Genomic DNA, 16,282 nt, shown 5'->3' on the forward strand with positions numbered 1-16,282 from the left:
CCCAAAAATTCTAGTTTAGCACTTCTTAGTTGGGATTCAGGAATCTGTGTTTTAACAACTCCACCAGGTGACTCTCATCATGAGAGAAGTTTGGGAAACACTGGTCTAAGCTCTGAGCACTGGCCGGGTGACAGTTCCTTCTTGAGCGGGGAGGGAAGTGGGAGGAGTCGAGCTCAAGTGAGGAGAAACTGCTGGAACCTTCTAGAGACTAAACGGGGAGTCTCCCCTGGGACCCGCACACGGAGCTGCTGGCACGGGGTGAGTGCACGGTGTGTGGAGGGGGGGGGGGGGGGGTCTGATACTCCCAGCCGGAGTCCTCCCCGGTCCGAGGCACCCTGCACCCTGACCCAGGAGGGGAGGGTCGCGTGGCCCTGGCGGTCAGGACGGACCGTAGGCCGTGGCTGGGGCAGCGGCACCGCGGGCGGAGCCAGGAGGACCAGGTGTTTCCTGGGCTCCCGCTCCCAACCACGCGCCTGGCAGGTGCGGAAGCGGCAGCGTGGGGCCCGGAGCCGGGGGGGGGGGGGGGGGGGGGGGGTGACGGCGGAGGGGGAGGGCCCGCCTCCCTGCATCCTGTCCTCACCACCACGGGGACGCACACGGGAGGCGCCTGCAGCCTTCGGCGGCTGCGGGGAGCAGAGGGCAGGTGGTGAGGAAGGAAAGGAAGTTCCTCCAAACCAGACCCACCGAGCTCAAGGCCAGCGCAGCCAGGCCGGCTCACACCTCCCTCCGCCTCCTGCTGTGAGGTGCTCAGGGAGGCAGCAGGACTGTCCCCGGCTCTGGAAGGGCTGTGGTTGGACAGCGCCCATGCTTCTCCCACCGTCCCTCCTTCAGGAACGAGGGTTTGCTGGGCAGGACCAGGAGCTCCCGCCAACCCCCCCCCCAGGCCCCTCCAAGGCGCCCACAGAGCCTGTGAACAGCCTCCCGCAGAGACAGGAGCAGGAGCCACTGGGACCCCAGGGACCAGGGCCGCGGGGCCCTCCGCTCTGCACAGTCTGGCTCAGGAGCCTTTCCTAGTGAGGACCAGGGCACAGCCGTCCGGGGTGGGGAGTGAGCCAAGGCGGGGGCAGCAGGGCTCCAGGCAGGCCTGCTGCCCCCTCCTGTTCCAGGGGCCAACATCATTAGCACATCGAGTTATTCAATTCATGAACATGGTATACCTCTCCACCGAGAATCTGTGAGTGGGTGTGTTTATTCACAGGCCCCAGCATCACACTGGAACTCGATTCCTATGTGGCTCAGAGGGTAGAGTGCTGGCCTGAGACGGAAGGGTCCTGGGTTCGATTCTAGTCAAGGGCACATGCCTTGGTTGCAGGTTCCCCAGCCCTGGCCCAGGCCCTGGTCGGGGTGCGTGTATGCAGCAACCAATCAATGGGACACATCGATGTTTCTCTCTGTCTCTTCCCTCCCTTCTACTCTCTCTAAAAATCAATGGAAAAATACCTTGAGGTGAGAATTAACCAAAAACTAAGAAAAGAAAATGCAGTTCCCGAAGTTCACGGGAGAAAGCAGAACTTGTAAGTTAGCGTGTAAGAAGGGTGCATCGGGGTTGCACATGGTAGAGATCAGCCGAAGGACTTGTATGCATGCCTATAAGCATAAGCAATGGACACAGACACTGGAGGGGGGGGGAATGAGGGCATGTGCTGGGGAGTAGAAGGGGCAGGGGGGAGGTCAACGGGTGGGAAAAAAGGAGACCTGTGTACTACTATGTGTAATACGTTAAACAATAAAATTAAAAATTAAATATTTTTTAATTTATTTCAGAGAGGAAAGGAGAGGAGCAGAGAGACAGAAACATCAATGAAGAGAGAGAATCATGGATCCACTGTCTTCTGTGAGTGCCCCCTGGGGATCGAGCCCACAAGCCAGGCATGTGCCCTGACTAGGAATCTAACCATAACCTCCTGGTTAATAGGTCAATGCTCAACCAACAACCAACAGAGCCATTCCAGCCAGCTAGAAAAGTATTCTTATTTTCCAACATCTGTAAGTAGCGCATTATTTGATTTTCCTGTCTTTGGACTTTTCCGTTCTTTGTGGCTTGCTCTGTCCACTCGACAGGAAGTTCCTGGCATGGATCCGAGTTGGCGTGTCAGGTGGACTTGCCGCTCTTAGCCCGCCCTGCACACGTCACACGCCCCAAACACGCACCCGCCAGCAGGCCTTCTGGTTTTGGTTTCCACAGTCTGTCATTACAAGTTACATGCTTGATATTTTCATCTCTCGCATCTCGGAGTCCGATAACTCAGCGCTGAGTTGCATGTACCTAATTGCTCATGAGTCGAACATTTCTCGTGTGTTGGCAAGTGGTTCACGTCCCCTCTGGCAATGGCCTGTTCAGCACCTGGTCTGTGTGCGACTGCTCTGTTACTGACTTTATAGTCTGACTCTCGGGGTTCCTCCTGTCATCAGAGAGTGAGTGATACGCATTCTGATATATTCCGGAAACGACTGTGACATGTGTTTGTGGAGGACACTTCTTCCACTTCGGAGTTTGTCTGTACACTCTTTTTTTACAGATGTTTGCAATCTTTTCCTTTCTACAACCTGTGTTTGTGTTAACATTTTCCTTATGGTGACATCACAAATGGATTTCGCTACATTTTCTTCTTAAAAAGACTCAGTGCTTTATAATTTGGTTTATAATGATTGGACATAGGGGACTGGGCTGAGGCAGGGGTTAACTTTTATTGTTTTCTTGTGTGCATGAAATTATTCTCCAGATACGACAGAGCAATCCTTCCTTCCCCGTCATCTGCAATCCTATCTCATGTTAAGTTTCCACACGCATCCGAGTCTGTGTCTGGGCTCAGTCTGTCCCACGCATCGATTTGTCTGTTTCTGCGCCAAACCCAGCCCTGTCGGCCGGCCAGCCGTTCCCTGCTAGCCGAGGAGGCTGGGCCCCCTGCACCTGCTGCCTCCCGCTGCCCTGACCGCCAGTGACAGCTCTCCCCCCGGAAGGTGGGCATTAGCCGGTGGGCTCTTTAGTGTGAAGAGGTTTGAGCCGATCGGACTGAACTCCTCCATCTAGAAAACTCAGCATAGTGAGGTCTTTGGTTCATGAACATGGTATGCATCTCCACTGAAGACCATGCGAGTGGTGTTTCCTTTCCGTCATGTGTGTGTGTGTGTGTGTGTGTGTGTGTGTTTATGTACTTCAGGCCCTTTCTTACTTTACAAGGTTAGAACCATCATGTTTATTGTTGTCGGACTAACTTGGTAGTTCGCTTTGTTAGAGTTCTTTTGTTTGTAGGAATGAAACTGTCTGTCTGTTTATTTGTTTGTTTGTCTGTCTTTCTGTCTGACTGCTCTGTCCTTTCCCCTAGTTTTGTTTCGGATCCTCTGAAATCGTCCGTTACGTGTCATTGTAAACGCTGTTTTATGTTTAAAATCCACCCTCAAAATCCTGTCAGTCTCAGCAAGAGCACTGAGCCTTTGGAAAGGCATTTGAAGTAGGAGATATTCTGGTAATTTATGTCACTCTGCCCTTTCTGTTTGTTCTTTTTTCTTTCTTTCTTTTGTTCGTGTCTCCTGTTGAGTCCGTGGGGAGCGTGTGATCCTTGTAGTAGCTGGGACGTCACTCCTGTTCGCTTACGCCGCCCGGATGGGCCGTCATCACCCCGCACCCCAGGCAGTGACTGTTCTCACTCGCCCCGCGTGCAGAGCGGCCAGTAGCTCGGCGCCAGCTCCCTCGCCCGGCTCACGTCCTGTCGCAGCCACAGCCCAGGGAGCTGTGGCCACCGCCAGGTTCCACCCGGGCCCGCTGTTCCTGGGCTGAAGTTCACTTCCAGCCTCGCCCTCAGCTCTGCCGGGCCCTCCACCCGCTCCAGGCGGGATGACCACCGGCCGGGAGAGGAGACGGAGGCGCTGAGCCTTTGCCGGGAGAGAGCGGAGCAGTCTCCTGGCAAACCACCCCCCGCCCACAGGTGCCACCGGCCGCCCATGCGGCTCTGGGGCTCAGAGGCTGTGTCTGTGGGCGCCTCTCGGTGTGGGGCTCCGGCTGCTGAGAATGCTCCGCAGTCATCTCGGAGAGGGAACTCGGAGGGGAGGCAGGAAGTGGCTGAGGTCACCCGGGAGGCAGTTGGCAGAACCAGAAATAGACTGCAAGCTTCAGGTCTCACTCTCAGACAGACGGGCAGGAGGCTCTGCTCGGAGGCCAGGCACAGCGCGGGGAGAGCGAGCAGGGAGATGGAGAGAGAGGAAGAGGTGGAGAGAGAGAGAGAGAGAGGTGGAGAGAGAGGGATGGGGAGTGAGGGAGAGGGAGCTCCCGGACACCATCCTGAGGTGGAAACAGGAGTGTTTGCCCGAGGACACCCCTCCCCCCAGCGCACCTGAAGACCCTCTGTTGGGGGAGGGGAGGACTGTTCCCACCAGAGGGCCCCACGGCGGGAGCCTCTGGCCCCCAGCTGTCCCCCTGGTCTTGCCACCTCCGCGCCTCAGGGAGCCTCTGTGCTGAGCGGGGAACTGGAGGCTCCTCCCCTCCAGCCGGGCGTCCGAGGACGGCGTGGTGCAGCGGCCGTGGGGAGGACCTGGGGAGGAGGAGAGGGGCGGTTTGCTCGGTATCAGCTGGCATTCCACGGGAGTCTGTCCTGAGGCCTGGTGCACGAGTCCATGCTCGGCTGGAGGCCGAGGCCTGGCCAGCCACCGGGGCCGAGCGGGGCCTTCCGGCTGCAGGCCGGGCCTCCCTTCGTTCCCTGCCCCCCAGTGGTCAGCGCTCATCGTAGTGAGCGGTCGAACTCCGGAAGGGACACTTGATGTCAGCCTGTTCTCTGCACAGATCAGGGTCAGGTGCGCGGTGGAGCGGGCAGACAGCGTGTGCCTCACCAAGTGTCCCCTGTCGTCCGGCCCGCCGGGCCCCAGGCACAGAGCCGACATCACTGGCCGTGCTCCCGGCTGTGCCCGGACCAGCTGCACCCCTGAGAGGGGACACACCACGGGCCTCCCGGCTCCGGGCGGGTCAGGGCCTTCGCAGAGGCTGGGCCTGAGCTCCCCTTGGTGTGCCCCCCCTCCCGTGGCCCGTGGGCCCCCTGCCACCGCACAGGGTACCAGGGGAGGCCCGGCTCCTCGGATGGGCAGACGGTTAGAGATAAGCAAGTGCAAGCCAGGCCGTCCCTTCCAACGGCCGCTTTCCCAGAAATGAGAGCGACGGAGGAAACACACGTGGAGTCTAAATCTGGTCCGATTTGCAGAACCTCGGGGTTTCGCCGGGTCAGGGCCCGGTAAAAATAGTCTCCGGGTGATTCTGGGCCAGGAAAGTGGACGGAGGGGCACGGAGGCTGTGAGATTCACTTTCCCGGCTTCCTGTTTGGGTTCCTTCGGTCTGAATCACCCTTTCCCCGGCGGGCGCCCCGAGGCACCGGGTGAGCCGGCGGCGGCACAGCGGGCAGGGCCGGGCAATGGGGGAGGGGAGAGGCTTTCAGAGGTCGATTGGCAAAGGCTGCCCTGGAGGCGGCCCGGGGGGCCTGGGGCAGAGGCGCCCAGACCGCTGTGCAGGCAGGACCCCTCGCCCTGCGGCCCCGAGCCCGTCCAGTTGTCCTCCCCGGTCGCCTTCTCCCCAGAGGGCCCTGCACCGGCCCCGTCGGAGCCCCGGACGGGCGCTTCCAGGTCCTCCGGCACATTATCCCACGGAACGTGGCTGACAAGACCAAGCCACACCGTGTCCAGGTTTCAGTGCTCTCTGAGCTCAGCACTGAGCTACCTTCGTCCGTTCAGGCTTTGCCCACAAACACCAGGTCTGGTGAACACGGCGGGTGGGTTAATATTTAACTGGCTTTGAAGAGTGTGATGGTGTGTCGTCATGAAGCAAAATTTCTTTGTGGTGTCTTCTGGCCCATTCTGGTCATTTCACAGTCAAAGCGTGGTTCAGATTGATTATTTGTTGTCGGCAGTGATCAGTATTAACGGTTTCACCCGGTTTGAGAAGCTCATAATGCACCACACCTTCCTGATCCCACCAAACGCAGAGCACTGTCTTCTTTCCGAAGCCATTCGGCCTGGCAGCGATGTTTGCAAGGTTGACCTGGATCAGCCATGATTTTGTGCATTTGGGATTCTCAAAATAAATCCACTTTTCATCACCAGTCACAATTCAGTGCAAAAATACTTTCTTTTGTGCCATTGAAGCAACGTTTTATTGATGACTTTTCGGTTTTCCATTTGTCTTTCGTTCAGTTGATGTGGCACCCACTTTCCTTCCTTTAAAATCTTTCCCATTGCTTGTAAAGGATCGGAAATTGTTTGCTGATCAAGGTTTCATCTTTCTGCAAGTTGTTTTGAGTTTGACAGGCATCTTCATCCAATAATGCTTGCAATTGCTGGTCTTCAAACTTTTTCGATTGACCTGGACATTCTTTGTCTTTCACGTGGAAATCATCCTTTTTAAAGCGTTTACACCAGCGTTCACAAGTATCTTGGGATGGAGTGTGTTCACCATAAGCTTCCCTCCGGAAGTATAAGATCACTTTCAGCAGCACTTTTCTTCAAAATAAAGTAATGAATGAAAACTTCCCACAAATGCTCTTTTTTTGGCACATAATTCAACATTTTTAAGTGTAAAAATAGCTATGATGTTAATACTTTCAGCAAATTTGACATATGCAGTTTTGAAGCTTGTTGTCAGTACTACAAAATAGCATACATATCAGATCGTATATATCTCACCGTATGTGTACCTCCATCTATTGAAAAAGCCCGCATTATTAACGGTGCACCTGGTAAATCGCACAGCTACCTTCTCCCCGTTAATCTGGCCTCCACACATGTGTACTAACATGTCTTGCGGACCCAGATGCGTGGCAGATGCATCCCACATGCTTTTGGAGGCGTGCGCCTGTGTCTTTCTAAACGTGGCCGGTCTGGTTTTGGGTATCGGGGGACAAACGCTCCATCCTCCCTTCTCCGGGGAAGGTAGCCATCAGGCTGCCGATGCTGCACAGCGCTCTGAGACTCTCTCCTCTCCGGATTCCAGCGGACTTTCCCAGCAGCCTTGGCTTGTTCTGTGCCTTCTTTCTGCTGCATGGTCACGGGATAGTTGTCAACATAATTCTGACCGAGCTCATCTTTGTATTAACCCTTTTTCTATTATTATTACTGAGGCAAACCATGCCTTTCAGCATGTGTGGCTTTATAAATAATATTAAGAGTCATCTGCAGCCAAAACCGGTTTGGCTCAGTGGTAGAGCGTCAGTCTGCGGACTGAAAGGTCCCGGGTTCGATTCCGGTCAAGGGCATGTACCTTGGTTGCGGGCACATCCCCGGTGGGGGGTGTGCAAGAGGCAGCTGGTCGATGTTACTCTCTCATCGACGTTTCTAGCTCTCTGTCTCTCTCCCTTCCTCTCTGTGGAAAATCAATGAAATATATTTAATTAAAAAAAAAGAATCACCTGCAAATGACTGTGGGGAGCGGCCTAACAACAGAAGACTCGCCGGAGGAGGAGAAGTGGCCGCGGAGCCCCGGGCAGAGGCCGTGCTGCGTGTCGTGCCCGCTGTCTGCGTGTGCGCACGGAGCGGCGGTGGAAGGCCGGCATGGGCCCGCCACTTCGTTCCGGGACCCTGCAGGGCGCCAGCGTTTCACCGCGGACACAGACCGACCTTCTGATTCACAGCTCACGCTCCTGTGGGGACCGGCGCCAGCCCTCCCTGTGGTGAGCATGGAGATTCTTCCCGTTTTCTCTAAAAGCCTCATTCTCATGACCATTTTACACACACATGCATGCACACACACACGTGTGTGTATACACATGTGCGCGCACACACACACTTTTTTAGGCATGTGTAGGTATTCCTCAAAGTTACAAAGTGAACGTTACACATGTTACCTTTTGCTTCCTCGTGACCTGGGACCCTACACTGTCCTCTTAGCCCGCGGTCGGCAAATCATCCGTCCACAGAGCCAAATACCAACAGGACAACGACTGGAATTTCTTCGGAGAGCCACGTTTTTTAAACATAAACTTCTTCTACGCCACTTCTTCAAAATGGACTCGCCCAGGCCGTGATAGTTTGTGGAAGAGCCACACTCAAGGGGCCAAAGAGCCGCAGGTGGCTCTCGGGCCGCAGTTAGCTGACCACGGCTCTAAATGACTCTACGAATGTCACCCACGAGCCCCCACGTCTCCCTCCCCTTAACAGCCTTCAAGGGCCACACGGAGAACTGCACATCTTGCCATTTATTTTTATTTTCTAACCGCCACTGAGTGGGAGATATATATATATATTTATACATACATTTCATTCCATGGTCCTTTGTATCTCTTTTGTTGCCGGTGTAATTAAGCCCTTTGCCCACTGGTCATTGAGTTATTTCTTTGTACTTTTTATTCACAAGTAAGAGCTCTTTGTATATGAGCAAATGTAACCCTTTCACACTCATTGCAAACATTATCTCAAAGTGTCCCTGCATGTCAACCTGGTCTTTTTTCCTTTCTTTTTAAAAAGCCACTGGGTCCTGGCCGGTTTGGCTCAGTGGTAGAGCGTCGGTCTGCGGACTGAAAGGTCCCGGGTTCGATTCCGGTCAAGGGCATGTACATTGGTTGCGGGCACATCCCCGGTAGGGGGGGTGCAAGAGGCAGCTGGTCGATGTTTCTCTCTCATCGACGTTTCTAGCTCTCTATCCCTCTCTCTTCTATGAAAAAATCAATAAAAAATATATGATAAAAAGCCACTGGGTGAGGCGTGTCCAGATATGGACAGAGACAGGGCCATCGCCGGGTGGGCTGCAGACACATCACCGCCCCCGGCGCCCTCTCGACCCCGCCCCCCGTGGCTGTCCCTGGCTTCTGATTGGCCGGAGGATTTAAAGTCCACACCAATTTTACCCCTAGACACACTGCTAACCGACAAGACCTTTCGGCAGGTGACCACATGCGATTTCCTGGCTCATCCTCCTTTACACGCAACACAACCTCCTGGCCGTGTAACCCCTACGGGCGGTACGTGTCCCCGTCCACATGCACCGCGGGGCTGTGTCCTTGAGCCTGTGTTGCCTGCTAACCCAGTGTTTCAGAACACGGGTCTGTAATCCTGGTCAGACCCTCTTCCCACCAAGCGTTCGTGCGCCACGCGGACATGGCCTGCACACCACCCGCGGTCTGTGAGCTCGGGGGAGGGTGGCCTTTGAACTACAGGCGTCTGCAGTTCTCATTTCCACTCAGCATTTCCAACGCACAGCCTGTGCCGAGAGCTCTCGGCTTTCCTGCGAATGTTCCTCGCCGCGGGCATTTACATGGCGTTTGGGGAAGTTACGGGTTTTCCCCAAAGCATTTCCCACTCACCCGCCGCCTCCCTCCCGGGCACAGTCAGGATTTCCCCAGAGCAACGCGCTTACTCTCCCAGTGAGCTCGCCCCTGCGCGGGCCGCCCTTCCCGGGTCCTGGTCTCCACAAGTGCCTCGCTCCTTCCCCGCGGGCGGACTTTCCCGGGAAAACCCCGCCCAGCCCCACGGAGCGTCCGCTGAGGGTGCTCCCGATGGACTCGCGGCTCTTCATCGTCGGCACCTTCTGCCTTATTGACGCTTCGGGTCAGGGAGCTCCTCAGTTCTCCCTCCCCTGGCGCCCGCCTCCCCGGCCTGGCCAGAGGGCCTCCATTGGGGAGGGAGGGGGGGTGTCCATGTGTCCTGGGAGGACAGGAAGGCCTGGCCGCTCTCAGCAGCGTGACCCTCCGTGCTGGGCCTTGGGGATGACGTGGCCTGGGAGACAGGTCGGTGGGCTTGAGATGGCAGGACCCCCATGGCTGCGCTCGGCTCCACGCATCCACAGGGATCAGTGCCCTGCCCAAGCCCACGTCAAGGCATGGAGCTCTGTCAGGAGACATCGCCAAGGTCACTTGTCCACCACACTGACCTTGGCAAGGAAGACACCAACGCTGAGGAAGGTCAACGAAGAACGTGCCCAAGGCCGGAGAAAGAAGCAGGACCAGAAGCCGGTCTCCTGACTCTCCCTAGGGATCCTCTCCACCTACCAAACCAAACCTAACCGAACCTAACCAAACCAAACCTAACCTAACCAAACCAAACCTAACCTAACCTAACCAAACCTAACCGAATCGAACCGAATCGAACCGAACCAAACCTAACCAAACCTAACCTAACCAAACCTTACCTAACCAAACCTAACCTAACCAAACCTAACCAAACCTAACCTAACCAAACCTAACCTAATCAAACCTAACTTAACCAAACCTAATATAACCAAACCTAACCAAATCGAACCGAACCAAACCGAACCAAACCTAACCAAACCTAACCTAACCAAACCTTACCTAACAAAACCTAACCTAACCAAACCTAACCAAACCAAACCTAACCTAATCAAACCTAACCTAACCAAACCTAATATAACCAAACCAAACCTAACCAAACCTAATCTAACCTAACCAAACCTAACCAAACCTAACCTAACTGAACCTAACCTAACCTAACTGAACCTAACCAAACCTAACCTAACCAAACCAAGCCTAACCAAACCTAACTTACCGGTAACCTAACCAAACTTAACCTAACCAAACCTAATACAACCAAACATAATATAACCAAACATAATATAACCAAAACAAAACAAACCTAACCTAACCGAACCTAACCTAACCCAACCAAACCTAACCTAACCAAACCTAACCTAACTGAACCTAACCAAACCAAACCGAACCAAACCTAACATAACCAAACCTAACATAACTAAACCTAACATAACCAAACCTAACCTAATATAACCAAACCAAACCTAACCTAACCAAAGGTAGCCTAACCAAACCAAATCTAACCTAACCATCCAGCAGCTGACTCTCTCCATCTACCCAAGCTCTCCCAAAGCTCAGGAGGCCGGCGATGCCTTCCAGAAGCAGCTTCAGTGATGGCCAAGCCTAACATCCTCTGTTTGACGATGTGGTTGACCGCCATCTTCAAACCGCTTCTGGGACTTGGGCTAGGACTTGCTCAATCTGGGATCTCGTTGACGCTGGTGTAGACCCTTCCCGGTGGGCCTCAGGAAGCCGGACTCTGACGGCCCCGTTGGGTGGGCCGATGTGTGCCGAAGCAGTGGACGACGGTGTGCGTCTTCTCAAGGCCTCGGAGGGAAGGTGTGTGTCCTTAGGAGGCCCCAGTCCAAAGCTGGGTCCCACGCTACCCTTGACCTGCTTCGGTCCTTAAGTGACTGGGCCTTTGTCTTTGGAAGGGCCGCGGGGCGGGGTCTCTGAGAGGAGAAATAGTAGTTAGGCAGTGCTCCAGGCTTTGTGAGGCGGCGTCTCACATTTGACAATCGTGCGCTCCCCGATCTGACAGTCTGCTGTCACTATCCCGTATGCATATAAGGTGTGTGTCACCCCCCGTGCCTACCCGAGCCTCACTTAGCCAACGACGTCTGTCTTGGAACTGTCACGAAGTGCGAGAATAATTATTTTTCCTTTGTGGTGTCAATTCCTCTCTCTGTCATTATTAACCTGGTTACCTACCCTCCTCCCCCCTGGAAGCATGAACTGAGCGCCGCGTCCCCTCGGCACCCGATGGGGAGAGGAGCGCTCGTCTGCTCTGCCTCATCAAACACCTGCCCCACCCCCGCGACGGGAGGGGGCCTTTTTGTACGTTTAACGAATTTGAGCAATTCAGCGGGGGGTGGGGTCTATGCAAAGTGCTCCACCACGAGGGAAGGCAGACACTGGCCCTCTGTCTCCGCGCCGGTTAATGGAAGCCGTGAAGTCTCCCGGCGCCACGGCGGGTTCGCACCGCACGCCTAATGCACTGCTGGGAGGGCCCTCCGCCGCTGCGGGGGGGCTGATGTGCTCCTTCCCTGTCAGCTCCGCGGTGGAGCCCCAAACGCACGCTACCAGGAGACGCTCCCTGCAAACCGGGCCTGGGAGAAGCCGAGGACTCGGCCACGTGGTCTTCCCCGGCGTTGCCCCTGGTTACCCCGGGCCATGAGGCTGGGACCACCGACTCCCCTCCATCTAACCCAGATGGGGAGCCAGCAAGGAATGGGTCCTGTTGGCCTGCTTGCACCCATTCATTTAGCTACAAATTCACATAGAAACAGGCCCAGCTGCCGTGGCTCAGTGGTTGAGTGTTGACCTATGAACCGGGAGGTCATAGTTTGATTCCCGATCAGGGCACATGCCTGGGTTGTGGGCTTGGTCCCCAGTATGGAGTGTGCAGGAGGCAGCCAGTCAATGATTCTCATCATTGATGTTTCTATCTCTCCTCCCTTCCTCTCTGAAATCAAGAAAATTATATTTAAAACTAGAGGCCTGGTGCATGAAATTCCTGCAGGGGTGGTGGTGTCCCTCAGCCCAGCCTGCACCCTCTTCAATCTGGGACCCTCAAGGGATGTCCGACTGCCTGGTTAGGCGGATCAGGCAGTCAGACATCCCTCTCACAATCCAGGACTGCTGGCTCCCAACTGCTCACCTGCCTGCCTTCCTGATTGCCCCTAACCACTTCTGCCTGCCAGCCTGATCACCCCCTAACCACTCCCCTGCCAACCTGATTGATGCCTAACTGCTCCCCTGCCAGCCTGTTTGCCCCCAACTTCCCTCCTCTGCTGGCCTAACTGCCCTCCCTTGCAGGCCTGGTGCCTGCAACTGCCCTCCCTTGCAGTCCTGGTCCCTCCTTACTGCTCTCCCCTGCTGGCCACCTTGTGGTGGCCATCTTGTATCCACATAGGGGCAGGACCTTTGACTACATGGGGGCAGCCATCTTGTGTGTTGGAGTGATGGTCAATCTGCATATTACTTTTATTAGATAGGATGGAGGCCTGGTGCACGGGTGGGGCCAGCTGGTTTGCCCTGAAGGGTGTCCTGGATCAGGGTGAGGGTTTCCTTGGGGCGTGGGGCAGCCTGAGCGAGGGGCCTGTGGTGGTTGGAGGCCAGCCACGCCCCCGGTGACCCAAGCAGAGGCCCTGGTCCCTGGAATTTATTTACCTTCTACCATTGAAACTTTGTAGCCTGGAGTGGCCAAGCCTCCTGCTCGCTTCCTGGCAGCAGCCATTTCTGTTGGAATTTATGTATCTTCTATAATTAAAACTTTGTAGCCTGGAGTGGAGGCCTGAGCCAGCCAGTGCTGCAGAAGCTTGTCTTCCTCAATCACCGGGGGCAACCCTAGCCTCCTGCTCTTCCAGTCCCTGGCTGCCACCATTTCAGTTGGAATTTATTTACCTTCTATAATTGAAACTTTGTACCCTTGAGCGGAGGCCTGGGCCCGCCAGGGTGTGTGGAAAGCTTGGCTTCCTCCATCACTGGGGAAGCCCAAGCCTCCCTCCTGCTCTCTGTGGCCGCAGCCATATTGGTTCAGGTTTAATTTGCATACTCACTCTGATTGGCTGGTGGGCGTGCCTGGTGGGCATAACGGAAAGATGGTTAATTTGCATATTATTCTTTTATTAGATAGGGTATATCTATATCTATCTATCATCTATACATCATCTATCTATCATCTATCTACCTACCTATATATCATCTATCTATCATCTATCAATCATTTATCAACTATCTACTGTATCATCCATCATCTCTCCATCTATCATCTATTTATCTATCTATCATATATATATATGTGGTGTCCTGAAAAAATGTGTACACACTTGACAGCTGGTAGCTCAATGGGTGTTTCTTTCTGGTCGGCTTTCACCCACTGGGGCTGATGAGGACCCACGTGGGGAGACAGACCGTGCACGGCGGGCGTTGCTCTCTGTGGTGTGAGTTCTCCCGGGAAGGCCCGGTCAGCCCCGTAACCGCACTCTCAGCCCCGGAGAAGGTGAGGCCTCGGAGGAGACTGGTGGGTCACGCAAGGCGGCTGTTCCCTTTGCCTCACCTGCCGCGCGGGCTGCTTCCCTCCGCCTCCCGACCAGCGAGAGAAGAGCCGTAAGGATCCAGCTCCCTCCCTGGGGAGGAGACGTGATGGCTGGCGAGCTCACAGCCACGCAGACATAACCCACCGCCTCCCCAGGGGCCGACCTCCCCCCAGCTCCTGAGCTGGGACCGTCCAGGCGTCCGCGCAGGGAGCCGGCCGGGTGTGGGCGATGGAGATGCCCTTCCTGGCCCAGCGGTGCTGAGTATCTGCCTATCGACCTGCTTGGCCGCGCTCTGAGCGCCGTCCAGTTCCCAGGGCATCCATCATGTGCTGCTCTGCGTCTCACCGGCTAATGGCCTGGGCGGCCTCGGGGCCAACAGCTGCCCTGGAGGTGCCCGGCGGCTCTTCCTGGGCGGGAGGGGCGCGTGGGTCTGACCTGAGCTCACAGATGGAGGTCCAGCGGGAGCAGCCACACCTGCCTGCAGGCTGCTGAGCCCCCAGGTACTGAGGAGAAGCCCTGAGCTCGTCCACAACCACAGCTCAGCCTCCAGAGCCCGCCCACTGCACCCGGCCGTCCGTCTGGGCAGGTCACCGCGGTGGTGAGAGGAGTCCCCGCTGCAGCCGGCTGTCTGTCCGGGCAGGTCACCTCGGAGGGTAGGAGGTGTCCTGCTGCAGCCCACGGCCTCACCTACGTGTACACCCCCTTTCTCAGCTCGCCCTGAAGCCAGGGGACACGTTCAGCACAGCCACCTTTACTCTCTGTCATGACGTGACCCCTTCTCCCAAACTGCGGGGCCACTCCCTGCAGTGCCCTGGAGACGGGGTGCCCTGCAGCAAAGCTGACGAGACGTCATCCTGGGCAGCAAGGGACACTGGCGGGAAGCGAGCCCTCGTGTGACTGCAGGACAGCGATGGGCGGAAGGAGCCGGTGTGCGCTGGAAGCGGGCACAGAGCTGCCTCTCCGGGGCCTCCCATGGGATCGAGCTCTGTCCTAGGAGGGAACCGCGTCTGCGAGGAGGGATCCCGTCAACACCGAACCAGCACGTGGCCGTCGCTGGTCCCATCTTCCAGGAATTCCCAGCTCCAGGCCTTACTAGTGACCCCCTGCTTCTCCCCCCGTCCAAATAGAGGGTGGTTCCTGGGGACCCCGGCCAGCAGCCACACGGGCCTGGGTCATTGGTGGGGACTCGGAAGGACCGCATTCTAAACTCTTTGCTTCCTTCCTGGGCGGTAACAGGGACAGAAGGATGGTGGAAGGGAGGGAGGGAGGGTGGAAGGTAGGGAGGGAGGGAGGGAGGGAAGGAGGGAGGAAGGAGGGAAGTGGAGGGAAGGAGGGAGGGGAGGGGAGGGGAGGGATAGAAGAGGGAGGGAGGAGGGCAGGCAGTGACGCCTCCGAGTCCAGCTGACAGCTGACAGCTGAGCAGGTGGCCACCAGCAGGGAGCTGTCCAGGGGCTTGGGGCCGGCAGACAGAGCGAACCGCTGGCCGGGGGGCGGGGACAGCAGCTGGCAGGAGTCGTGGGGACCCGGGTGGGGAAGGAGGGGCCGTGTGTCCTGGGACCCGACTTCCCGGGTGAGCTGTCCGCCCTCCAGGAAAGAAGCCACAATCCGACTCAGCTGTTTCTGTGGCTCCCGAGTGCCAAGAGAGGGGGAAGGCAGGGGGGAGGTGTGCAGGGGCCTGGGACCTTGGCCGGGGCCAGTGGACGGGGAGGGGACAGGAGAGCTGTGTCCTGCCTCCCAGCGCTTCGGAAGGGCTCTGAGGAGCAGCAGTGACCTTCAGCGACCTGCCGTGACTCTGGGAGCCAGGCCACGCGGGCTCCTGAGCACCTGCCTGCCGCCCGGCAGGGTGCTCGCGGGAGGCTCTGTGACTCGGCCGCTCCTGGAGCCGGGGCCTCGCTCCGCCTCCCGCTCTCCCTGGAACCCAGAACCCGCCGAGCTGGGCCGCGGCCTCCCCCCACGTGTCATGATGCCCGGCTCCCGGGCGTGACCTCGGGTGTGTTTCCTCCTCTTCACGACCCTTTCCGTCCTCTGGTTCACGGCATTGCAGGAACCTTACGGTGTGTAAGGCTTACAACATACAGCATGTGTTCCCTCGCTGTCACGGTACTGTCCGGCCCTGCAGAGCAGTGGGCTGGGGGCTCGGCATGGGGGCTCAGGGTGGGGCTCAGGGTGGGGCTCAGGGTGGGGGAGTCAGTTCCAGGTGGAGGTTCAGCTGCCAGGGTCAGAGCTGCCTGTGTTGTTCCACCGTCAGGTGGCGGCCAGGCCTGCCATCTTCCAGCTGGCGTTCCCGGGAGGTCACCTGGGGAGGTCTCCGTGGGGAGAGGGGCGGGGCCGCCGGATCGCCAGGCATCCCCACGGAAGGCACAGCACCTTCAGGCCGGGAAGGGGCTCCGGGGAGGGCCTGCAGGGAGCCGCCCAGACTGCTGTGGGACCGTGGGACGGTGGGACCGAGGCTGGTTACCTCTGGAGAGAGGGGGTAGCAGTGCCAACCCTGGGACCAGTCCCCGTGCC

General features: G+C 56.9%; 1 protein-coding gene across 7 annotated transcripts in view; it reads left to right on the plus strand.

Annotated features, from left to right (window-relative positions):
* Nucleotides 1-219: 219 nt before the first annotated feature.
* Nucleotides 220-16,282, plus strand: part of IKZF1 (IKAROS family zinc finger 1) — a 69,715-nt gene continuing 53,652 nt past the window's right edge. For 2 of the 7 annotated variants that reach the window (XM_084897329.1, XM_084897337.1), the window contains exons 1-3: nt 224-258; nt 1,765-1,834; nt 1,916-1,986. In XM_084897329.1, the coding sequence (XP_084753455.1) occupies nt 1,920-1,986 (67 nt within the window). In that variant the 5' untranslated portion in view covers nt 224-258; nt 1,765-1,834; nt 1,916-1,919. Of the gene's footprint in view, nt 259-1,764; nt 1,835-1,915; nt 1,987-16,282 lie in introns of those variants that run through there. The other 5 variants (XM_084897331.1, XM_084897330.1, XM_084897338.1 and 2 more) reach the window with 5 other exon arrangements.

This window comes from Pipistrellus hanaki (assembly GCF_964339955.1).
Source record: "Pipistrellus hanaki genome assembly, chromosome: 10".
Taxonomy (NCBI): domain Eukaryota; kingdom Metazoa; phylum Chordata; class Mammalia; order Chiroptera; family Vespertilionidae; genus Pipistrellus; species Pipistrellus hanaki.